This window comes from Panthera pardus, unplaced genomic scaffold (genome assembly GCF_024362965.1).
Source record: "Panthera pardus isolate Hobbes unplaced genomic scaffold, ASM2436296v1 HiC_scaffold_3, whole genome shotgun sequence".
Taxonomy (NCBI): Eukaryota; Metazoa; Chordata; class Mammalia; order Carnivora; family Felidae; genus Panthera; species Panthera pardus.
In genome coordinates, this window is record NW_026526876.1 from 8,243,996 (window position 1) to 8,268,481 (window position 24,486).

The 24,486-nt window shown below is 50.3% G+C and overlaps 1 protein-coding gene across 1 annotated transcript in view; it reads left to right on the forward strand.

Moving 5' to 3' along the window:
* LOC109245866 (myosin-13) overlaps nucleotides 1–5,827 on the forward strand; it is a 53,209-nt gene extending 47,382 nt beyond the window's left edge. Inside the window, exons 34-39 of the mRNA XM_053892895.1 lie at nucleotides 234–359; nucleotides 643–813; nucleotides 3,473–3,577; nucleotides 3,666–3,761; nucleotides 5,180–5,314; nucleotides 5,718–5,827. Coding sequence (XP_053748870.1) covers nucleotides 234–359; nucleotides 643–813; nucleotides 3,473–3,577; nucleotides 3,666–3,761; nucleotides 5,180–5,314; nucleotides 5,718–5,732 — 648 coding nt within the window. The 3' untranslated portion in view covers nucleotides 5,733–5,827. The remainder of the gene's footprint in view (nucleotides 1–233; nucleotides 360–642; nucleotides 814–3,472; nucleotides 3,578–3,665; nucleotides 3,762–5,179; nucleotides 5,315–5,717) is intronic.
* Nucleotides 5,828–24,486: the final 18,659 nt, after the last annotated feature.

A 24,486-nucleotide genomic window follows, 5' to 3' on the forward strand; every position in this document is an offset into this window, starting at 1 on the left:
CATTTATGGGAAAATCTACTTGTATCATTTAACCAATGATTTTACGTGCAGTTCTTGTGTCTGTTTCAGGACCTTGTGTTCGGTCAAGAATAAAAGAGCATCCGGCAAATCCCCGTGTGGGAAATAAGAAACACGATCATGATGTGTTTCCTTCCCCACCCAACTTTCTCCCTCTCGGTTGTTTCGAGCGTCCAAATACAACCTATACCACTGGCATCTGATTCTTTTTATAGAACACGAGCCTGATAAATACCAAGAAAAAACTGGAAGCCGACATAGCTCAGTGCCAGGCGGAGGTGGAGAACTCGATGCAGGAGTCCAGAAACGCGGAGGAGAAGGCCAAGAAGGCCATCACGGATGTGAGCTCCGTTCCTTCTTTTCAGAGCAAGTGCTTGGCTTGGTGGGGAAGGGGCTTCTAAGCCGAGACCAGGCAAGTGGGTTTCGTCTCCTGCTGACCTGCCGTCAGCAGAGGGAATGAGATAAAGCCTCCGCAGAGACAACGTGGGGAGGAGGTACGTCGCGGTGCAGGCTGAATGAGGGAGGCGGGACCAACACGCTCAGCATTGACCTTGATGGCATCCTCCCCGTGCGCCGGGTAGGGATGCCAGGTGGCCCACTGCTACTTTCCATGCGCTTAATCAGGCGGCCATGATGGCCGAGGAGCTGAAGAAGGAGCAGGACACCAGCGCCCACCTGGAGCGGATGAAGAAGAACCTGGAGCAGACGGTGAAGGACCTTCAGCACCGTCTGGACGAGGCTGAGCAGCTGGCCCTGAAGGGCGGGAAGAAGCAGATCCAGAAACTGGAGAACCGGGTAGGGCGGGCAGGGCGGCGGCTGGAGAGGACTCTCTGGCTCTCCAAGTGATATCGCGTTTCGCCACCTGGGGCACAGCCGCGGTCCAGACATTCAGACATTCGCTGCTTCCCACAGCCCAACACACACCCCCACCCACTTTACAAGGCTTAGGCCTCGGTAGCTTCGGGGGTAATGACACTTGCAAACGTTCACGTCCTGTTTTCATGGGAACTGGGACCCACGGAAATAAGGGGGGATATACTTCACATTCTTAAAATCACATATTTGGTGGGAGCCCCATTTGGGGCCAGCCTCCACTTTGGTGAGCAGTGGCCCGTCCTACCTAAAGTCTATAGTGTCTCTTTACCTCTGGCTCCTGTTCCTTTCCAGCTCTCCCAGTCCCAACGCAGTCCACAACACTGTGCTCCTTCCTAGACTGGCTCTCCCCCCACTCCCCTCCTCCCCCTCCCCCCGCCAATGCCCGCAGGAAAAGTCACCGCCTTGCCCAAGGGAATCCTGCTCTTTCATTATCTGGGAACTTCTTTGTGTTTGTTTTCCTTTCTTTGCTAATTTCTCCCTTGGTTTCCAGTACCCATTGCTTCTCCTTTTAGACCTGTGAAGGTTCTTATTTCTTTTGTTTTGAAAATGGGCTCCACTACCAGTCGAAGTTCTGGAAAAGGGCTGGGGTTTGGGGGGAGTTTGTAGAAAGTCCCTGTTGTCCCAGAGGGAGGAAATGGAAACGTAGGTGGGGAAGGGCGGGAGGGGCTGGCAAAGGGAAGGAGATGACCTCTCCCAGCAGGGAAGGGCCTCAAATGCGGTCAGTCTTCATGCCAGCCTCCCAAGGATGTGGTCACCAGCACATACACGCTGTAAAAAGGATCTTTTGGCTAAAAACGAGGCAGCCGTGGACATGTGAGTAACAAAAGTCAACACCAGGGGGCGCCTAGGTGGCTCAGTCAGTTGAGCATTGGACTCTTGATTTCTGCTCAGGTTATGATCTCACGGTGTGTGAGTTCAAGCCCCGCATCAGGCTCTGCGCTAAGCGCTGTCCTCCAAAATTCTTTAAATGCTTGTTTTTAATTATTCCCAGTCATACAGTGTTAAGTGAATTTAGGTCTGTCCTTCTCACGGATCCCTCCACTGAGGGAGGGATTAGATCCCATGCCATCCTCCACGATTCTTTGATTCCTGGGTTGGCAGGGAGCCCTCCTCGGCCAGCCTCCCCTCGCACATGAGGCATCTCGACTGGCCTCCAATAACAGCCACCCAGTTATCTTTACTTCTGTAAACCTCGCAGAGGCCACAAGAGCACTGCAGGAGCACACGCGTTTTGTAGAACCTAATGGAAAGCAGCTTCCCAGAGCTTGTGGGGTGGCCAGGAGTCCCAGGGATCTGTTTTGGGACAGTGCCCAGAGTTACCCCGTTCCACTGGTGGATTTCAAGGTTGACCTGGTGAGTCCACAAGGCCTGAGCTGCCCCCGTCTGTGGCCGCTGGGATTCCCGGGGGCTGGCTGCCACGGTCCCTGGACTGTGGAGTCGGGGCTAGTTAGTGACCTGTGTTCTCAGTGGCTGACCTGTCCTCTCAAGACTTCAGGAAAGGCAGAGGCAGCTGTGAAATGAACAACACCTATGTATCGCTTTATCAAACATACTTGCACATAACTTTGATATTTTTTTAAGTTATATTGAGAGAGAGAGAGAGACTCAGAGAGCACAGTGGGGGAGGGGCAGAGAGAGACGAGAAAGACAGAATCCCAAGTAGGCTCCACACTGTTAGAACAGAGCCCGATGCGGGACTCGGTAAGATCATGACCCGAGCGGAAACCAAGAGTCGGACGCTTAACCAACTGAGCCACCCAGGCGCCCCTCGTTTGTCTAATTGATCCCCACATTTGAGGTAAGTGGGGAAGGAATTATAATGTCCATCCTAGACGCGTAAGAACTCATTCTCAGGAGCAGCCCCTGACCTGCTCAGCATCAATCAGCTGGACCAGGCCCTTCAACACGCCCAGACCGTTCCTGGCCCAGGCTCTCATCATGACCCGCACATTCTCATTAACCAGGAATCAGGGCCACCCCAGATGGCCGTGCTGGCTTCGCCCGCGGGGACAAGTCAGGGCCAGAGCACAGGCCTCACCGGGCTGCTGGCCCCACAGAAAGAGGCGTCTTATGAAGAGCCCGGCTTGATAGCCCAGCCGTGTGCCCCTAAGAGCTGTCACTGCCCAAGGAGGGCATCTTGCTATCGTTTGCACAAAGCCACTGCACAGACCGTGGTGGCCTTGTGACCAAAGTGTGGTTCCTGAGCGGGGTGCCTGGGTGCCTCAGTCAGTCGATCCTCTGACTTCGGCTCAGGTCGTGACCTCACGGATTGTGGGTTCGAGCCCCGCTCGGGCTCTGTGCGGACACCTCAGAGCCTGGAGCCTGTTTCAGATTCTGTGTCTCCCTCTCTCTCTGCTCCTCCCCCGCTCATGCTCTGTCTCTCTCTCAAAAATAAACATTTTTTAAAAATAACTAAAAATAAATTAAAAATGTGGTTCCTGAGCGTGAGGAGGAGACATTTTTACAAACTATCATCAGAGGATCCCGAGTTTTCCCGAAAATGCCCCCCACTCACGCGTGTGCAGGAGAAGCACAGGGGCTCCGATCCGGATGCTGTGCTCTCTCCCCCCAAACCCAGGTGCGGGAGCTGGAAAGTGAGCTGGACGCCGAGCAGAAGAGGGGGGCCGAAGCTCTGAAAGGGGCTCACAAATATGAGCGCAAAGTCAAGGAAATGACGTACCAGGTAAGGGGCTCCAAAGCCTCCGCGAGCGCCGGCCCCCTCGGGAGCAGAAGAGGGTCTGGGGGACCCTGGCACGGTGCTATGTTCGCAGGCTGAGGAGGACCGCAAGAACATCCTTAGGCTCCAGGACCTGGTGGACAAGCTTCAGGCCAAAGTGAAGGCGTACAAGAGGCAGGCCGAGGAGGCTGTGAGTAGGGGGGCCCCAGCACCCCCAGCCCTGGGCAATGTCCACGGAGCCAGACCCTGGGGTTTTATTTGTAGGTTGCTGATTCAGGGACACCTGCCCTTCCTCCCTCCCCTGGTTTGTGTCAAACAAGCCTGTCCCCCAAACCCCAGCTGCACCTCCTGGGTGCCTCCCGCCTCAGTCTCGTGGCCAGCCCCCTCATTTTATCCCCTATCCCCACCCTGCCGGCCTCACTTCGCCCTGACACCCCAACCAGCTCAGGGTACCCCACAGCCTCACCTTAAACCCCCCTACCCTGGTTCACGGCATCCCCCCTTGCCCCCATCCCTGGTCCCCAGGGCCTTATCCTTCCTGCCCTCTCTAATTGCCACCCACCACCCTGATCAGATAGACCTAAGGGAAGTTACTAGCAGGAACCTTCGGGGGGGGGGGGGCAGGAGGAGGGCAAGGGGGGGTACTCTCTATTTTACAGAAAAGAAATAGTTTTGGAAACTCTAGGTTAAACAGAGTCGAACTGGCTGGTTTCAAGGATTTCTCAGATTTTTTAGGTGACGTGAAATGCACCCTTCAAAGTGGACAGAATATTCTAGAACGTAGTGTGGCTCACCCTTAGTGGAACTCAGAACCTTTTTTTTTTTTAATGTTTATTCTTGAGAGAAAGAGAGACAGAGCATGAGCTGGGGAGGCACAGAGGTGGTGGTGGGGCACACAATCTGAAGCAGGCTCCAGGCTCTGAGCTGTCAGCACAGAGCCCGACGCGGGGCTTGAACCCACGAACTGCAAGATCCTGACCTGAGCCACCCAGTACCCCAGAACCTTTTATTATATCCAGAGCAGCCCACCGGACTGGTGTCCTGAGGAACAAAATTGGGGAGACCCTGCTGTCGACAAATGACTGAGCATATATGGTTTCTCTCCTTGCCCTGTTTTCCTCTGTGCCCAAGGGGCTGGTGGTTCCATCCTGACCGCAAGGAAGCAGATCTGAACTGATTAAATGGGGGAGGGATTTGTACCCATTGGATTAGCACGGTCGCAGCAGGACTTCCCAGGAGGCCACCTTCTTCAAGAACCCTCAGATCGCCCTTGACAGACGTGCACGGCGGCCAGGCCACAGGCAGACAAGGGCTGGAGGAGGCCAGGGCGGGGGGAGGGGGGGTGTTGGGCTACTGGCCTCTGACCTTCCAGGTGCCTCGGGAGGACTGAGGACTGGGGTCCCCGCCAAAGAGCTCCAGTGGGGGTGTTAGCACAGAGTAGGGACGTGAGGGGACAGGCGGGGGTCCTAGGACAGCAGTACCCTCGAGGTGATCAGACAGCATCGGCCGTCAGGGGCTGGGAGTGTCCCCCAAGGCCCCTCAGGGACTCGGAGCCTCAGAGCCAGAGTGAAGGGCTTCCTCAGCCTCTAGCCCCTCTCTCTTCCACAGGAGGAGCAGGCCAACACACAGATGTCCAAGTGCCGGAGGGTCCAGCACGAGCTGGAGGAGGCGGAGGAGAGGGCCGACATCGCAGAGTCTCAGGTCAACAAGCTCCGGGCCAAGAGCCGAGATGTGGGGAGCCAGGTGAGAGCAGACGTCCCGAGACCAGGACCAGGGGAGCACCCCAGGGAGAGTGTGGAGGACGTAGGCTGCAGCCTCTTCCCCGCTGCTGGCCCTGAACTCCCAGATGCCACGCCTTGGCCAGGCCCCCGGTGGCTCCAGGCTCATGGGGCAGAGGGGGACAAGGGGGCCAGACACCTAATCATCCCCGTCCCTCTTTGTGGTAAGAGGCACCGCCCAGGAAGCCCCTACTTTCTCGGGGGGGCTCGTCCATCTTCAGGGGCTCCCAGCTTTGTTTTTATGACGTGCAAGGGGGAAACCGTGCCACTCCGTAATATTTTTCGTGCCTTTCCGGCTGTGCCACATGAAGGCAACAGTCCACCTTGCCTTTGGTTTGACTCGTTCCCTGATTGTTTTTTTCCCACAGAAGATGGAAGAATGAGGCCTTCCGGACGCCATTGCCATGGGACGCCTCGGGAGATGGGCGGTGGAGGGAGGCACAATGTTGTGAGGAATAAAATCTCCTGACTCCTCGTCTCTCCAGCTCTGTGTGTTCATTATCTGTGTGTTCATCCATTCTGCTTGCTCGGGGTGGTTTAAGAGTCTGCTGTGCATATAAAGAAGTAAGGGCCCAACCTCCTCAATTCTGTAGACAAGGAAACTGAGGTCATTCTCAAGGCCCCCAGAAAGCAGCCCCAGTCCAGCCCTCCCAATAAGAGTAATGATAGCAATGCAAACACACAGAACGAGTTTGTTCATCTCCAGCATTCACATGTGCATTTTTGTTTTCCTTTCCATTCAAGCCACGAAACAAGCCGGCCAGATCAGGCCAATATTGATGCCCTCATTTTCTAGAAGGGTTGCAGACAGGCTACGGCTTGTCCCGTGTTGAGAAGATGAGATCAGACTCACCGCACAGCACACAGTCTCACAGGGTGGGTTTTGCCTCCGCGTAGGCACGTGATGCGGTGGTAAGAGCCACCCCAGGGTGCCGACCCGCGTGGGTCCCAGACCTGCCCCGTCGCTAACTAGCTTGGTGATTTGGGGCAAGTCACTTTACGACTTTAAGCCTCAGCTACCTGGCATGTAAAATGGGGGTGTAACAATGCACTTTATAGGGTTATGTTCAGAAGTAAATAAGATAATGAAGAAGCACCCTTGATCTAGATCCTGGCACACAGTTAGCATTCCAGGGACCCGTCATCACAGTGGGGAGGGGTAAGCCTCAGGACATGGGTGGAGTCTAAGACTTGGGACCAGATGGACAACAGTCTGGGGTTGGGCTGTGTCTCTAAGGGGTTTCCGCTGGTTTGAGGACTTAATTACACCGTGCAGGCGTGGGGGAGGAGAGTCATCAAAAAAATTCCTCTAGAATTCCATTCCCTTCTGACATCCCAATAGGGGCCCCTGGGTAGCTCAGTCGGTTGAGCATCCGACTTCGGCTCAGGTCATGATCTCGAGGTCTGTGAGTTCGAGCCCCGCGTCAGGCTCTGTGCTGATAGCTCAGAGCCTGGAGCCTGCTTCCAATTCTGTGCCTCCCTCTCTCTCTGCCCCTCCCCCGCTCGTGCTCTGTCTCTCTCTCTGTGTCAAAAATAAATAAACATTAAAAAATTAAAAAAAAAAAAAACAGAATCCCCATGGGCTCCAACATTCCCCAGTTTGCTCGAGGCTCCCCCCAACGATGAGCCACCCCCACACGTCTGCACTTACTCAGGTCCCCACATCCAAGCTCTGGGCCCCCAGATTTCTGAGTTAGAAAGAAAGAACGTTCCTATACCCTTCCCAGTGCATTCCAATGTCTTACACTACCTCAGAATCCTGGTCCTTGAATGAAGGGATGCATGAATGAATGAGAATCTTCCATACCTAGACACCAAGTATGTCCTGATGAGAATAAAAAAATTTTTTTTAAGAAAGTTCTTTTCTAAGGACTGGAATAAGAAAAAAGAGGCTCCTGTGTTGAGTTTTATTTCCCGGCATCTCCTTATCAAATTCCAGGGAGAGCCTCACTCAGGCTCTTTGGTTCAGCCCCTCTGACCCCTCTAACTCTCTGGAAAAACCAAGAGGGTGGCAGAAAGTTCCTCGCCTCAGGTCTCCCGAGCAGTGACGTAGAGAGTGCATAGGACCAAAGTGTGCGTTCCTGTCTTGGCGTGTCCTGCTTTCTAGAAGTCCTTGGGCAGGTCAGGTAATGTCCCTGAGCCTCAACATGGGGCTGGAAGTCTTGGCACTATACCCACGGACAGGATGGGGTTGTTGGAAAATTCCTATGTGATACTGTGCAAGGAGTTTCCTCACCTGCACAGTACAGAGTGAACCTCAGGAGGCACTGCTGCTATTTGCTCACAATAGTGGCAACGATAATGACATTGTTGCCATTATCATTGATTACTATTGTTCAGTCTAGAAGCCCAACCACCAAACCGTGCTTTGGAGAGCAGAACCTCCCCCTAGCCTACAGGGCTTTGCTGCCACCTCCTGGCTGTAGAAGGACACACTTGCCATCATGGGAATGACCTTGAGACTCCACTCCTAGACATTAAACATTCGGAGAGCTGGAGGTATCCTTCGGAACCAGGATCATCTGGTCCAGGCCCTCCAGTTTTGCAGATGAGAAAATTCAGATTAGCGAGAAGGTCTTACAATCCCTGAGGATGGCAGTACAAGGGGTGCCCGGAGCCCTTGTCCCCCCGGGAAAGGGCTCCCTCATCTGAGTGTCCATGGAAGAGGCCCCTGTAGAATCTCGAGATGCAGGGCGAGCACCAACCAGTGGTTCCTGGCGATGTCTCTGGCAACAGAGGCTGGGACCATTTCCAGGGGTCTGCCCCCCAGACCCCTTCTCCTCATGCCAGGAAGCTTTGCCAGGCTGGAAAAGCAGGATTGGCCCCAGGGTGGAGGGCAGTGCACCTTCAGAAACAGCCTGCTGCCCCTAGCAGGGGAGGTGACCAGATCCTGAATGCCTTTGGGATAAAGGTGGCCCAGGGTGGTTCCAAAAGCCATGTTCCTTGGCCCTTTTCCTAGCCCCAAGACAGAGGATCAGGGTGTCCACGACTCAGTGAGATACCCAAGGTCAAGACCGGTGCCATTTGACATTCAGACCCCTCCACCTTTCTGCAGTCTCCTGGAGAGGCTGAAAATGGCCAGCTTCCTTACCCTCTGGCTTATGAGCGGGTCCAGCCAATGCCAAGTTGAGATAGAGACTCAGAAGGAAGGAGGAGAGTGAGGTCAAGAGTGTTTGTTCCCTGGGTCCCTCCCTGAACATCCCCAGGGAAAGGTCCCATTTCTGAGCAGACGTGCCACTCTCCCCAGCCCCCTCTGTCCCCATCTCCGGTGACTGGTCCTCAAGCCCCAATGCCTGCACATTCACACCCAGGGTCCCAGAACCCGGAGGTTATCGGGCCTGGAGTCCAGCTGCACCCCTACTGTATCTGGGTACCTAACCGCACCTCTGTGAAGCGCATCTCCAGAAAACCTCACATCATGCTAATGTGGACGTGCCCTCTACTTCCTGCTGGACTGCTGCCCAACACAAGACCTATTTCACCTATGGACCCCGCACACCTATTTCAGGGCTCCCAGACGCTCTTCCGGAGCAGAACCAGCAGACCACGCCCAGGAAGAGTTGCGGACCAAGAAGAGGCTGCAAAGGAACCAGAGCATTTATTTGAGGTTTTAGGATTGAAATCCGGGAGACACGCCAGCCTAGCAGAATCAACAGGCTCATAAAGGCAAAAACCACAAGGTTACAAGGAGTTGTTTTCAAAGAATGATGATCGGCCCTGACACAGTTAAACTGTTTACTACAGGACTGGCTATTCAGCTAGTAGATGCAACATTATTGCTATTTCAGTGCAAAGTAGAAGGGTGTGTTCCAGAAGGCGGTGGTGGTGTAATTCACAAGCTGCAAGGAACAAAGGTGAAAAGTCCAAGGTGTTCCAAAAATTGCAACAGGAGGGGTTGCTGAGGCCCCCTTCCTCAGTGTCCTCCCTGCCCTATCCCCAGGACTCTCTGGAGGGGCTTCCTGCACTTGGCAATCTCCTTTACAGAGTGCTTCCTGGCTTTGCCCACAGACATCTTTGGACCATAAATTCCATCCAGATAGTTAATTACACATTCAGTTTCACTTCAACCTGGTACAGACCCTCACCAAAATCAAGCTTTCAGGATTGCTTCCAGGTTCTCAGCCCCACCCCCACCCCCCTCCACCCACCGGCCTTTTTAAAAAATTTAAACCAGAACAAGGGGTGAGTGAGTGGCTCAGTAGATTGAGGATCTGACTGCCACTCAGGTGATGATCTCTCTGTCCAGGAGTTCGAGCCCTGCGTGGGGCTCTGCTGACAGCTCAGAGCCTGGAGCCTGCTTGGGATTCTGTGTCTCCCTCTCTGCCCCTCTCCCACTCACATTCTGTCTCTCTCAACAGTAAATAAACATTAAAAAATCTTTAACTTTAAAAATTAAATTATATAAACTTATAAGGGGATAAAATATATGAAAAGCAAAGGCATTTTAATGTTTATTTGGGGAGAGAGAGAGAGAATGAGAGAGAGACTGGAAGCGGGGGATGGGCAGAGAGAGAGAGAGAGGGAGAGAGAGAATTCCCAAGCAGGCTCCACACGGTCAGCGTGGAGCCCGATGCGGGGCTTGAACTCACGAACCGGGAGATCATGACCTGAGCTGAAGTCGGATGCATAACTGGCTGAGCCACCCAAGTGTCCCTACTTCTTATCATCTTACGGTTATTCACAACTATTACAACTCCATGGTGGGAATACTATTTAATGGGGTGCTCCTTACACTTATTCCTGCGCCCACATTCACTGATGTCAGGTTGGCAGCCTGGCATTGGCCCCGGTGGAAATATTTACACCACAGAAACGGAACAGAGCTCTTTTGTTTGTTCGCTTGTTAAACGTTCACCAGCGTGAAGTGGAACCAATGAAATCCAGGTAAAAAGCAATCTGCAATTCTGTACGTGCAGGTATCAGGGTTTGTAGGGCCAGACCTCCCTCCCCACCAGCCTCCCACCTAGCGGGATGAGGTCGGCCTATACAAGGCAGCAAATTGAGAGGTCTTTTCAGAGACAAGGGTTTACATCCTGCAGAGTGAGGCACCAAGAACAAGAAGGAACGCGGACCCTCCCGGCCCAGTCCTAATTCCAGTGCTCTGCCCTGGTCGTGAGAATTCATTCCCCTCTGACGGGAAGTCAGCTTCGGGTGTCCAGCAAAAACGAAGATTTATCGGCTCACCTAAATGAAAATTCCGGGGGTAGTCAATCTTCAAGCTGCCTGGATGCACCGATATGTGGTGGGGGCTCGGTTTTCAGATGATTTCTTATTTTCCTCTTTCTTTCCATCTCTCATTTCTGCGTTCCTCTAAATTAACTTTATTCCCAAGAAGGCTGCCCCTTTGTGACTCCAAAACAGCCACACTTAGATCCTGTATCTTTGAATCTTACGCTGGCAGCCGAAAGCAAAGAAATTCTCTTTCTTTGAGAACGACCCAGAGCTGGCTGTGGCTGGCTCTGATGGTCCAGGGCCCTGTCAGGGGGTGACTGGAGGAGGGTGGGAGCTTAGGCTGGTCAGGTGGGAGTCATGGGGGTCAGCCCTGCCCGAACCCCACGAACCGAGAGAGCGAGGAGGGGTGTGCCTTAATCCTCCTATTAGGAGAGGTTCCTGCTCCCCGAGGAAGAAGCTTGGAGAAGAACACCACCGTCCAGGATGAGGGCTCACCAGCACGTGGCTGTGGGCTCTGTTGAGTCTGCTCCCCACTTTTGGAATTGGGCTGATGGCACCTTCCCACAGGGCCGCTGTATGGGCGCGTCTGCACCACGGCTGTGAACCCGGCACAAAGTGGGCCATGTAGGAACGCCAGTGAACATTTCCCTTCCCTTCCTCGCTTTGCTTGTCCCTGCTCATTTCCTTCCACGAAAGAGTCACTGCTGCTAACCTCAGTCTCCGAGTTAGAGGATATATCCAGATCTTCCCTCACTCGCTGTCGGACCAGCTGGCAGGCGGACCCAGCAGACATCTCTCCCCCCTCCACACACTCCTGGGAAGAGTCTAGCTTCTCATCACAGAACGTCCTTCCTTCCCCCACCCCCGCCAGTGACCTGAATTCCATGTAGGGCCTCTCACTGCCGACAGGGGAGAAAGCCTCAGAGGCTCTGCCCCGCAGCCCCCCCGGGAGCTTCCTGTCCCATGAGTCAGGAAGGAGAGGTCTGGGTGGGGCCAGACAAAACATCTGGACCCAGATCAGGATCTGAACCCACCACAGGCAGGCAGGCGGGGCCACCGTCGCGCATTCAGCGGGGAATTGACAGAGGCTGTGGGACAAGCCAGGAGGCTTTCTGAGCCCCAGGAATGCGGTCGTGAAACAGAACAAGTGTGCGAAGTGCCTTCCTCTGGGAGATGGTCCAAATGTATCTGAAATGTCAGCTGCTCCGCTGAGAGTCTCCTGATTCTCACCTGCCTCACGCGCTGTCTCCGGGCCCGCCACGAATGCACAGCACATCTTCTCGGGGCCCTGCCAGCGCGGGTTTCTCTCCACCACGCAAATCAGGGGCCCTCCAGCTCTTCACCGTCTCAGGGTGTTCTGGGGTGGATGAAGCAGTCCGCACACGTTGCCAGAAAGGATGACTGCCCATAACAGCGCTTTTATAAGAAAACCATTCCAAATAACCTAAAATGCTCAGTAACAGAGGACGGGCCGGCATTCATGGGAATAAATTAGAATAAAAGCCGCTAACATTAACTGAGCTCTTTTTATGTGCCAGACGGTTTTTAAAAGAGTTTTACGTGCCTCGCCTCATTTCTGACAAGACGCCTCTTCCACAGCCTCTTACTTTATTTTCATTTTACAGCTGTGGCTCAGAGAGGTTAAGAACTGGCCTGAGGTCACACAGCCAGTCAGTCGTGGGGTTCGAGCTTGCAACCCCGGTGCTGGTCTAGGGTTACTTGGGAGGGTTATATATATGATAAAAAAACAAAAGCACAAACAACATATGGCTACATCGAGATGCATATATTCATGTATTTGCTAAAAGAAATTAATCAAGGGGCGCCTGGGTGGCTCAGTCAGTTGGACGATGAACTTTGGCTCAAGTCATGATCTCACGGTTCGTGGGTTTGAGCCTCACATCGGGTTCTGTGCTGGCAGCTCAGAGCCTGGAACCTGCTTCGGATTCTGTGTCTCCTCTCTCTCTGCCCCTCCCCCTGCTCATGCTCTGCCTGTCTGTCTGTCTCTCTCTCAAAAATAAATAAAAATTAAAAAAGAAAGTTTTCTCTCTCTGCTTAAAAAAAAAAAAAAAATTAAACAAAAGACAATATATCTGTACTGATCCTAGCCTTGTGAAAACATATGGATGTGTCTGACAGGCCCATGGTCAGGGTAAATGAAAAGGAATTTCTAATTTCTGAGTCTTCATTTCTCTGTGAAGCTTGTAATTTCTTACGGTTATCTACCTGTGAGTTTAATGCCCCTGGGACGGGGCAAACTTTGCTAATTTGATGGATGAATCCTTGCTGAGATGGTCAGGCGTGAGACGGGCCCCATTCCGTTCCTTCTTCTGAAACAAAGCCCTGGTGGAGGCTGGGTTTTCGGGAGTGCAGTTGGCTCTGGGCAGTCCCAAGAGATTGAGCAGGAGACCACGGGGTGGTAGGAGGAGTGTCACAAAACTGTCAACTCAGTCACAAAGGCTGCTTCGTCTTGGCCTGGTCAGAGGAAGACCCCTCTTCTGCTTTGTCGCTACCCTCCAGCCCCTCAAGGGCCCCAGGATGCGATAAGGGACGGCAGAGAGAACAAAGTGTTGAATTGGGGTGACTCCGGAGGGGGTAGGCGGGAGTCTTCGGAGGGGGGCGGTGGGGGCAGGAAGCTCACCAGGGCGTTGGTCCAGGTCGGACAGATGCATACCGCTCTGTCCAGCCCGGGAGTGATTTCCTTCCTCTAGCCTAAAAAGTTTCCCAGAAGCATGAGCAATCTGAAAATCCCCCCCCGGGGCTGGAGCCAGCCTAGGAGATCCTGAAGGCAACAGCTCCAAATGCAGAGAGGAGGGGAAAGGGGGCGAAGAGAGAAGAGACGGTGCAGGATGAGGGCCAGGGAGTGGATGCCGTCTCTGGGACCAGCCGAAATTGGGGGGTGCGGCGTGGGAGAGCTTGGCATGTGGAAACCTGACTGGCTGAAGGATAGTTGAGGCAACTGGTCGTAGTTAGCCTGGAGAAGATGCCTGGGGGTGGGAGCGTGATTGCCAGCTTCAGACACTTAGGTAGATGTTCGTGACAACAAAGAACAGGCTGTAGTCTAAAGCCTTGCTATTCTAGGTGGTGCCACAGCATCGCTATCCCTTGGGGCTTAGAAATGCACAATTTCCCTCCCAGACGTAGCGAATCCAAATGTGCCCCTTGACAAGACCTCCAGGTGATTTTCGAGCACATTAAATTTGAGAAGCACAGATCTGGAGCGATTCTACTCACACTGCGGTCCGGAGACCAGCGCTCACCTGTGAAATGTTTTTGTCCATGGGTTGCCGTGGGATAAGTACGGAAATCGAGAGCTTTTGGAAGCTTTTAAAACCATCTGACAGGGCGCCTGGGGGACTCAGTCGGTTAATCCGACTTCGGCTCAGGTCATGATCTCATGGTTCGTGCGTTCAAGCCCCGCATCAGGCTCCGTGCTGACAGCTCAGAGCCTGGAGCCTGCTTCGGATTCTGTCTCTGTCTCTCTCTGCCACTCCCCTGCTCACACACTGCCTCTCTCTCTCTCTAAAATATAGATAAATATTAAAAAAAAAATCTGATACTCTCTGTGACATCTAGGTTCATGGTCAGTGGACCCATATCAGTGAACAGGATGCATCTTGAGTATTGCAAAACTGACATGGTGAATTGCATATGGCATGAGCTGGGGACTCACCATGCCCGGTAAATTTCTCAGAATCACTAGAAGAGCTTTGTTTAAAAAAAAAAATGAAGACTGCTGGGTTTCATAAGAGCTCACACAGATCTATCATCCGGGCTATGTTCATTCCCCAGAGGCGAAGCTCTCCTTTCACTGGGAGTCAGGCTCTAGACTAAAGCAGTCAACTATCTTGAGCCTCAGACCCTAGAGTAGGATCCTCTCAGATCCCCCTTCACATACCCAGGCATTCATCACTACCACGACTGAGAGAGCTGGTAGCTGACAGCTCTCTGCTTAGGTTCCCCCACTACCACCAGGAATTGACCTTAACCCAAGAAAGCCACCTCACCCAGGACCATGCCCCCTTACCCAGGGCAGTCTGCATCCCATGGCTGGGCAGAGACGGGGTGAAGGATGATCCCCTTGCTCGCAGCAAGATTAACAGCCCAGCTCCAGAGTCCCACCCCATCACCCCACAAACACAGGATTGACTGGGACCTCTATGGTGGTTGGATCACCATACTCAACTTGTTCTATGACCACTCCTGCTACCTTCAAACCCCCCAGGTTGTTCAGGAGAGCCAGAGAGCTAGAGCTCAGAGCTCCCTGACTCACTAGCCATACGGTCTTCCCATCTGTGAAATGAAAGTAATAATAAAGTCTGTCCCCTAACTGGAGCCAAGATGGCGGAGAGGGCGGCCTCCCAGGATGCAGGTGGCCTGGATCCCTGAATCACGGCACAGCTGCACAGGCCACTGATCTGCATTGGACAGACTCCAGATGGCCTCTCCAGAAAAATCCCTCACAACCCCATAACCGGCCTTGGCCAGCTCAGTGGCACCATCCAGTAAGTGTTCTTCCTTCCTCTCTGCCTCTCTTCCCTTTCCCCTCCCTCGCCAATAAAGCATCAGCGCATTTTTTAAAAAGGAGAGGGCGGTGATTGAAAGAGAGAGTTCACGATACGTGATTCGGCAAGACACAGAACACATCGGGCACTCAATAAATGGTGGAAGTCACCGTCATCTTCGTCATCGTCATCTTGAAGGCTTAAGGTTTCTTGCGACTCGTCAAGTATTTCTAGGCCCAGTTAAGTCAAGGTCATAGTGCATCTGTTCTCGAAGTGTGGTCCACAGACCTACCTCTGCAAGTCTCGAAGTCTGCAAGGTCACAACTACTCTCACTGCAATTCTGACACGGCTTGCCCCCTTTTTGCCGTGTCGCCATTAGTCCTGATGGCACAAAAGCAGTGGTAGAGTCTTGGTGCCTTGGCCAAATCAAGGCCGTGGTACCCAGCTCTACCAGCACCACTGAATTCTCTCTGCCAGGTGCTCTCAGGAAACACAAAATCCAGGGGCAGAGCATCTGACACTTGATCTCAGCTCAGGTCTGGATCTCAGGGTGGTGAGTTCAAATCCCATGTTGGGCTCCATACTGGGCATGCAGCCTACTTAAAAAACACACACACACAGGAAATTCGGTTTTCCTTCAACAGGTCCTTGGTGAAGCAGTACAAATTATTACTTTTTTAATAAAAGTTTAATACCACAACCCTTGAATACATTTTTAAAATATTCTGTGATGAAACAGAAAGAAAGCAAAAGGACTTCTGTGAGCTGAAACATGATGGTTGTCTTGAGGAAAAGCTCTTGTGCAACTGAGTTATGAGTTGAACCAGCCGCTTTTTCATCAAACACCATGTTTTAGAGACTTTTAAAAAATATTTATTTATTCTTAGAGAGAGTGAGAGAGCAAGCGGGAGAAGGGCAGAGAGAGAGAGAAAGAGAGAGAGAGAGAATCCCAAACAGGCTTCTTACTGTCAGCACAGAGCCGGACGCGGGGCTCGAACGCAAACCATGAGACCACGACCTGAGCCAAAATCAAGAGTCAGACACTCAACTGACTGAACCACCCAGGTGCCCCTCAAACACCATTTTTACTTTGTGAATGGGGCTGGATTTTACAAACTATGGGTGTTCAGCAGACAAAGTCTTGAAATTAGATCACTTGGGGTGCCTGGGTGGTTCAGTCGGTTAAGCATCTTGACTTTGGCTCAGGTCACAGTGTCACAGTTCATGAGTTCAAGTTCCACATTAGGCTCTCTGCTGTCGGAGCAGAGGCCGCTTCAGAACCTCTGTCCCACTTTCTCTGTGCCCCTACCCCGCTTGCACTTTCTCTCTCAAAAATAAGCAAACATTAAAAAACAAAAAAAAAAAGAACGCAGATCACTTAAGAGGCCACAAATGACAATACGTGGCTCCATGCAGGGTGTAAAGCCTACTTAAAAAAAAAAAAAAAAAAAAGAAAAGAAAAAAGAAAAGGACACTACCAATATGGTCAAGTTTTAGTGAATAGTCAAAAAACAATATCCATAATTATCCCAAAAGCTATTAAAATGTTCCTCCTTTTCCAACTACATTTTCATCACATACTGTAGCAAAGAACCCAAAATCTTATTGTAACAGATCGAATGCTAGAAACAGACATGAGAATCAGGTATCTTCAATAAGCCAGAAATTAAAGAGATTTGCAAAATTATAAAACAATGCCACTCTTCTCATTAATTTTTTTTTTTATTTTGGAAAGTACAGTTATTTTTCATAAAAGTGCATTATTTTTGTTAAATTTAATGGGTTATTTTTTTTTAATTTTTTAAAATGTTTATTTATTTTGAGAGAGAGACAGAGACAGAGACAGAGCCTGAGCAGGGGAGGGGTAGAGAGAGAGGAAGACACAGAATCCAAAGCAGGTTTCAGGCTCCGAGCTGTCAGCACAGAGCCCGACACGAGGCTCGAACTCAGGAGACCATAACCTGAGCTGACATTAGATGCCTAACCCACTAAGCCACCCAGGTGCCCCTTCATTCACCATTTTTAAAAACACTTCTTAAACTAGGAATTAAAGGGAACTTCCATGATCTGATAAAGAGTCTTCAGAAAGGCTTACGAAAACCTCAGACCCTAATGGTGAAATGTTGAAAGCTTTTTCTTTACGATTGGGACTGAAGAAGCATGGATGGATACCACCACTGTTATTTCTAGAAATCAGAGTCCTACCTAATATGATACAACAGGAATAGGAAACAAAAAATATAAGGATTAGGAAAGAAGAAACAAAATTGTCACTATTTGCTGGTTATAAATGTAGAATTTTCTGAGAAATCCATATATAAATATTAGATTTAACAAGAGGGCTTCACAGGTAGCTGTTTTCAAAAACCAAAACACATTAAATGAGGGGCACCTGGTGGCTCAGTGGGTTAAGCGTCCAACTCTTGATCTCAGCTCAGGTCTTAATCTCAGGGTCATGAGTTCAAGCCCCACATTGGACTCTACACCCAGCATGGAGCCTACTTTAAAAAAACAAAAATACAAAAACCCCCACTAAATCCAATGAAGTAGCCACAATTGTATCTTGGAAACAAAAAATAGGACGCTCTTGGAAAAACTGGTGAAATCCAAATAAAATCTGGAATTTATTTATTAGTCATGTATGGGTGTTGATCTCTTAGCTTTGATAGCTGCGTCACGGTTATGTAAGATGTTAACAATGGGGGAAACTCAGCGAGGCGTATACAGAAACTGTATTATCTTTGCAACTTTTCTGTAAATCGAAATTCATCCAAAACAAAGGGTTTTGTTTTTTTTTTTTAGATGTTTATTTATTTTTTAAAGAGAAAGAGAGGGAGACAGAGGATCCGAAGCAAGGATTCCAATGGGGCTCGAACTCAAGAACCATGAGATCATGACCTGAGCTGAAGTGGAGGCTTAACCAACTAAGTCACCCAGGGCCCCCCCCCAAACAAAGTTTCTTTATGACAAAAATTGTTTTAATCAAAATACAAAAGTGAATTGTGCTTGTATATACCAGGACCAAATGGGTAGAAACTGATTTTGTAATTGTATGTTCGTAATCGAATATTTAAAAAATCAAGTTCTGAGGCAAATAAAACAAATCATGTACAAGACTTCCACAGAGAAAAGAAAGAACTTTTTTTCATTGTGAGCCATTAAAAAGGCCTAAAATAAAGATATAGCATGTTCATTGATTACAAGACTCAATAGCAATAAAGGTATCAATTCCTCCCAAATTGATTTATAGATTCAGTACAATCCAAATGAAAAACTACTACAGCTTTTTAAATTTCTTCCTTAATCCCTCCCTCCTGCCCTACATTCTCCTCTCTCCCTCCCTCTTTCTTTCTTTACATCTCTCTCTCTCTATCTATCTCCCGGAAGAAATTAACCAGTTAACTCTAAATTTTATAAGGAAATGCAATGCATAAGATCCAGAATGACTAGGGCATTCTTAAGAAAAATGAGGGGAAGGAGGAGGAGAGATTTTTCCACCAAAAGGAACCTGTGGGAGACGAGGTAGGAAGAATGTGTCTTTTAAAAAATAGTTGACTTTTAACAAACGGCGTGCTACAGAAAATAGCTAATATTCATTGAGTGCTTGTATGTGCCAGGCACTGTCCTGAGCCTTCTTTGGTGAACATACTCATTCCGTCTTTGCAACAAATCAGGGAGGTGGCTCCCATTATGGCCCCAGTGAACGTCTTTAGGGAGCCCCATGAAGCTAAGGAACAATTGTGAGAACAAGGTCCCCAAAGAGCTCACACTGCGCAGAGATTCAGACATACCCTGAGCACCCCCTCTGAGCTCACCTGCTGTACAAACATCGTCTCCCGGGGTGGACCCGAGGGAGCCAGGGGACCCTCTGGGACCTTCTTTCAGGTTCATATTAGCCCCAAGCACCCACGAAGCTAGGGAGAGTTAGGAGGAAGGCATAAGGTGGGGTGAAGACGATGGGGATGCAGAAGAGAAACTTCCACCCAGGGGTCAAGAGCAAACTGGGAATTCCCAAAATATTTCCTTTTGTTTTTTCCTCTCTAGCATGTGTGTCCTTCATAAAACCCCTAACAAAAGCTGCCAAAATTCTGTTTCCAAATGTTATGCAAATCAGCCCTCCTGCCCCTGCCTCCTCTTGGGGCTAAGGGAGAAACTGATCCAACAAAGAGGACCGATGCCCTTGCTGAGCAGAGTCCAGAAGATACCGTGTCATGGCGGCAGTTGGGGGGCAGGGACGGTTACAGTGTCCCCCCCATGATAACCTACAACCTGGGCTACTGGGATTCCTGGAGACGGGGTGACAGATCGGGCTCATTTGTTTATAGGCACTCCTCCTAACAGTCATTAGCCCAGGGTGACACCACCTTTGGAGACCCACCTCCCCACTTCCCAGGACAGACTCAGGGGTCTGGGACTTCACATCAAGGTTTCTCCTTAGACTTCATCTTGTCCTGAAAGAATCTGGTTGCAGGGCGCCTGGATGGCTCAGTCGGTTAAGCGTCCGACTTCCGCTCAGGTCATGATCTGGTAGTTCATGGGTTCGAGCTCCACGTTGGGCTCTGTGATGACAGCTCAGAGCCTGGAGCCTGCTTCATATTCTGTGTCTCCCTCTCTCGCTGCCCCTCCCCAGCTCATGCTCTGTCTCTCTCTCTCTCTCAAAATGAAATAAACATTAAAAAAAGAAAAAGAAAAGAAAAAATGTGGTTGCCCTTGAAACTAAGGAACAAGGGGAAATGGTATCTCCCAAAGAGTGTGAGACCTTCTGGAGCCACACAACCCCAAGGGCAATGATATTGACTGCTTATCATATTCTATATACCTTTTCAGCTAGGGGTGTCCCCCTAGAACACCCCAAGAGAGATACTACTGTGCCCATTTTGTATTTGCAGAAACAGAGGTTAGGGTTTGCCCAAAGCCACCCTGTAGATAGAGAAGGAGCCTGGATTTGACCGTGGGGAGGACCCTAGAGCCCACACTCTGCGGCCCCTCATTACGTTGCCCTCCAACAGCAGAAGAGGGCAAGAAAGACAGAAGATCCCAGCCTGCTGTTGTCTGCAGCCTTCGGTTGCTCTCCAGTCTTTGCTTGAACCAGATAACAGAACCCCCACAGCCTTTGGGGTCACAAAGGGCTTCCTTGGGGCAACTGTGCCTCCACTGTCTTACCTGGACCCCTGCCCACTGGGCTCTGGGACCCCAAAGCAGGGGCTCAACGTCTTGCTGCTGATCTGGCAGTGTTGTATGTGTTCACAGAAAGTCATGTGCTGTGAGTCAGGCACACAACATCCTGACATCCCTAGCCTGGCTTTATCACAGACGTCCCTGTGGGGGTAGTTCTAGAACCTTCCGCTTGGGTGAGTACAAGGTACAGAATTGATAGTGACAATCATTCTGTATTTGGGGTAGAGAGTGTCCCCTCCAATCTCTCTCTCTTTCACACACACACACACACACACACACACGCACACACAAGCTTTTTATTTCCCATGCACCACAATGGCTTTCCTTCTTCGACAGAAGAACAAAGCCTTTTAAAGCCCTAGCCTGTACAATCACCACCAGCCTATTTCCAGGGCACTTGTGAGGGTCCCTTCATTACCACTGGCTCCTCTTTCTGCCCTGCTAGTGTTTTAAGGCTTTTCTTTAACCATCCTATTCTCTCCGTGCAGCATGGAAGCGTGCCTCTCGGACCCCTGTCGCTCTTTTCTGCTTTGCGCTCCCCTCTTTCGTCCTTCCTTTCATGGTTCAGACTGATCTGTGCCCAGTAGGTTGTGTGAAGTTTCCCGCTATGACCCTTTCATCTTCAGCCTGGCGAATCTGCGGTGTTTTCATGGTTGCACCCTGCGGTGGGACCCATTCCCTCCTCATCCCCAGACCTGGAAAGTTGTAGCAGGCCTGCTCAATTTCTATAAATGCTGGCCCATAGGGTTCCCTCCCCCCCCGTGACTATTTTTGTTGACTTTAACCTCGCTGGAACCAGAATGTCAACCCCATGAGGACAGTACCCTTCCCGCCATGTTCCATACTAAATCCCCGGTACCTAGGACAGCACCAAGCACCCAGTAGGATCTCCGTCAATATCTGTAGTTTGTTAAATGAACGACTCAACTCACCCACAACTATTCAAGTCATATCCCAACATACATGCATTCATGAGGGAAAGCATAAAGGAGTGGTTCAGAGAGCAAGATATGAATGCTGTTGTGCCAACCACCATCCAGATGACCACAGGCAAGACGCTTAGCCCCCTGTGCCTTGATTTCCTCATCTATAAAGTGGGGTTATCGGTAATACCTATCTCAGGGCATTGGGAGGAGTAAATGAATCAATACACCTTAAGCACCTAGAACCATCTGGTGTGAAGTGAATAAATGCTCAGTAAACGTTCGGTAAACATTAGCTATGACTGTCATTATCCGCTCTACAAACCCAGTGTGTACAAGAGATAAAAAGATGGGAAGGACATAATCCCGGCATGTGGGACAGCTGGACAGTGTCACAGAGGCCAGAATGAGGGGCTGTAGGATCCTGGGGATGATAGCAACTATCCCCATGTGGGGCAGATTGGGAAAGGCTAAGCTGGGTCTTGAGGGTTGACTTGGAGAAGGTCAGACACAAGGTGGGGCATGTGAGTGAGGTGTGAGGAGGGAGGTGGGCATAAGGCTGGAAGGGTAATTTCGGACCAGCCTGTTAAAGACTAAGTACATTATAGTTAGTGTACAATTAAATAAAATGAAAGAAGTGGGCTATGTAGAACTCTAAAATATACCTAAACTAGGCTTTCCTTTTTCATTTTATTTTATTTTTTTATTTTTAGTATTTATTTTGAGAGAGAGAGCACGTGAGCAGGGGAGGGACAGAGAGAGAGGGAGAGAGAATCCCAAGCAGGCTCCATACTGTCAGTGCAGAGCCCAATGCAAGGCTTGAACTCACGAACCGGGAGATCATGACCTGAGCTGAAGTCAGACACTTAACCAACTGAGCCACCCAGGCGCCCCGGGGCTTTCCTTTTTTGGACCAATCCCAAAGTCCAGTAGAACTTGGCTGGTAAGTCACAAGGGAGGAGTCACTTTTTCCGAGCCCATTCTCCATGCCTGGTGCCTTTTCAACTCATTTTAAGGTATCTGTTGATATGACAGACCTTAAGACTTATTTAAAAAGACCTTAGAGGAAGCAAAATGAAATCTACAATCCAACCACATGATCATATCACAGACCTCATTGCTTTTAATTTGCCAAACCTTCTGCTTTCAAACCAACAACAGCCTTTTAAGGCAAAGTCTCAATAATTTGCTCGTTCAACACATATTTAATAAGTACCTACTATGTGCATGGCACTGTTCAGGAACTTGAGAATAAAATACTGTGAAAAACAACCAGAAATCCACACCCTCTGTGGAGCTTGATTCTGAGAAAGGATTTCTTAAAAAAAAATTTTTTAGAAAGAGAGAATGCAAGAGCGTGAGCAAGAGAGAGGGTCAGAGGGAGAGAGAATTTTAATCGGGCTTGATGCTCAGTGCAGAGCCCAACGAGGGCCTCGATCCCACAATCCAGGGATCATGACCTGAACCAAAATCAAGCATCAGATGCTCAACTGACTGAGCCACCCAGGTGCCCCCCGAGAAAGGATACTTTTAACTTACTACTGATGTAGGCAACATGTGGCATTTGCCACAACAGTATATTGGATTCTCTATAAAGGGATTTTATGCATTAAAGCTCAAGTCAAGAGGTATGTACAGTCACAGGTATTAGGGAAAGTCCAGTTGGAAGACAGTCATCAACCAGGCTTCTGACTTCCCACACCCTTGGTTCTTTCCAAGGTCAGTCTCTGGGATCCAACTTCCCACCTCCTGGTTCCTCACTGCCTCAGCCAAGCATGGGCAGACCATACGTTAGGAACGTATTTGGCTGCACGTATCAGACAACTCAACGACAAAGGTTTAAATGATGCAGACATTTGTTGAAAGTGGTATCACTGTTTGTCTGGTAGCTGTGACATTCTAGCTCTCTGTATCTTTTTCTTCTTTTCTTCTTAGTGGGTTGCCTCTTCTTCCACATTCTTGCAACATCACGATCCCGGGATGGCCGTCCTAACTCTACGCCTCGCTTCTCTACCCAAGATGTATTAAGGAGGGAAAGACAAGACCATTGAGCTCTCGACTTGCCCCTTATATAAGGGAGACATATTTTCCCAGTAGCCTAAGAGGACAGCCTCTTCTTATGAGTGGCCCAAACCAGACCACATCGAACTCCAGGAAGACGGGGAAATTCTGCATTGGGATTTCCAGCTTCCATAGTGAGAGGCAGTGAGAGAAAGAGGAAGGCCAGGAATTTCTGGCCAACAACAGTGTTTGCTGGAAAAACCTTCACAGAGAAACCACAAGACATCAGAAACAGAAAGTTACTCAAGCCATTTTAGCCTGGGAAGTTTTTGAAAATGGAGAAAAACGGCATATTTTAGGCTGAGTTCAAACATGGAGTTGGACAGAGCTAGACCCACCTTAGGAAAAACCTTAGACTGGAAAGCCCTGTGCTGGAGGCAAAGCTTCTGTGTTCAGAGGCATGGCTCCCAGTTCTGTGGCCCAAGGAAAGTCAGTCCCACAAACCTAGATGATGGGTTACATTGTGGACTAGAAAGAAATCAAAGACTTTGCCGCTGATAATATGGTTTCATCAGCTGTTAGGGATTAAAAGCCAGAAGCAGGGGCAACTCCCACCTCATGCTGATTACACAAGCCCGTCAACCTAGGACATGATTTTGTCAGAAATAAGGAGCCAAAACCACTTTCCCATCAAGAATGTTCTTTTCCGGAGGGAGGAGCCATGATGGCGGAACAGCACGGAAGTTTTTTTTTGCGTGTCTCGCATCCATGAAATCCAGCCAGACCAACACTAAACCATCCTGCACACCTAGAAAACTGGAGGATTAACGCAACAATCTGCACAACCTGAACCACAGAACTCAGCAGGTACCCGGCACGGAGAGGTGAACTGGGGAGAGAGAAGTCGCGAGGGCAGGGAGCCGTTTTGCATGCGGGAGAGAGGACGGAGACGGGCGGGGGCAGGGGAATAAGACGGGAAAAGCACCCCCCTCCAAAAGCAGCTGGAGAGAAAGCGGAAAAGTGGAAACAGCCGCAGGGACTGAACTAAAAAGGAGAGAGGAGAAAGGAGAGGGTTTAAATTCCATTCAGACTGTAAACAGGGGGAGTTCAGAGTCTGAAACTCCGCAGCTCGGTACCTGGCGGTGCTCTGGTGGGAAGGGCGAATCCCCGGGAACAGAGTGGGGACCGGGGGTCTTCAGGCCACACGGGGAGAGGTGGCTCCCCGGCTGGGAGGACAGCTGGTAGAGGCTGTGTGGGTCCCACAAAGGCAAGGCCCCAGTGGACCCGGGAGGACAACCACATTCGCCGGTGCTGGAACGAGGTCGCTGGGCGTGAAGCCTGGTGCCAAACGCATATT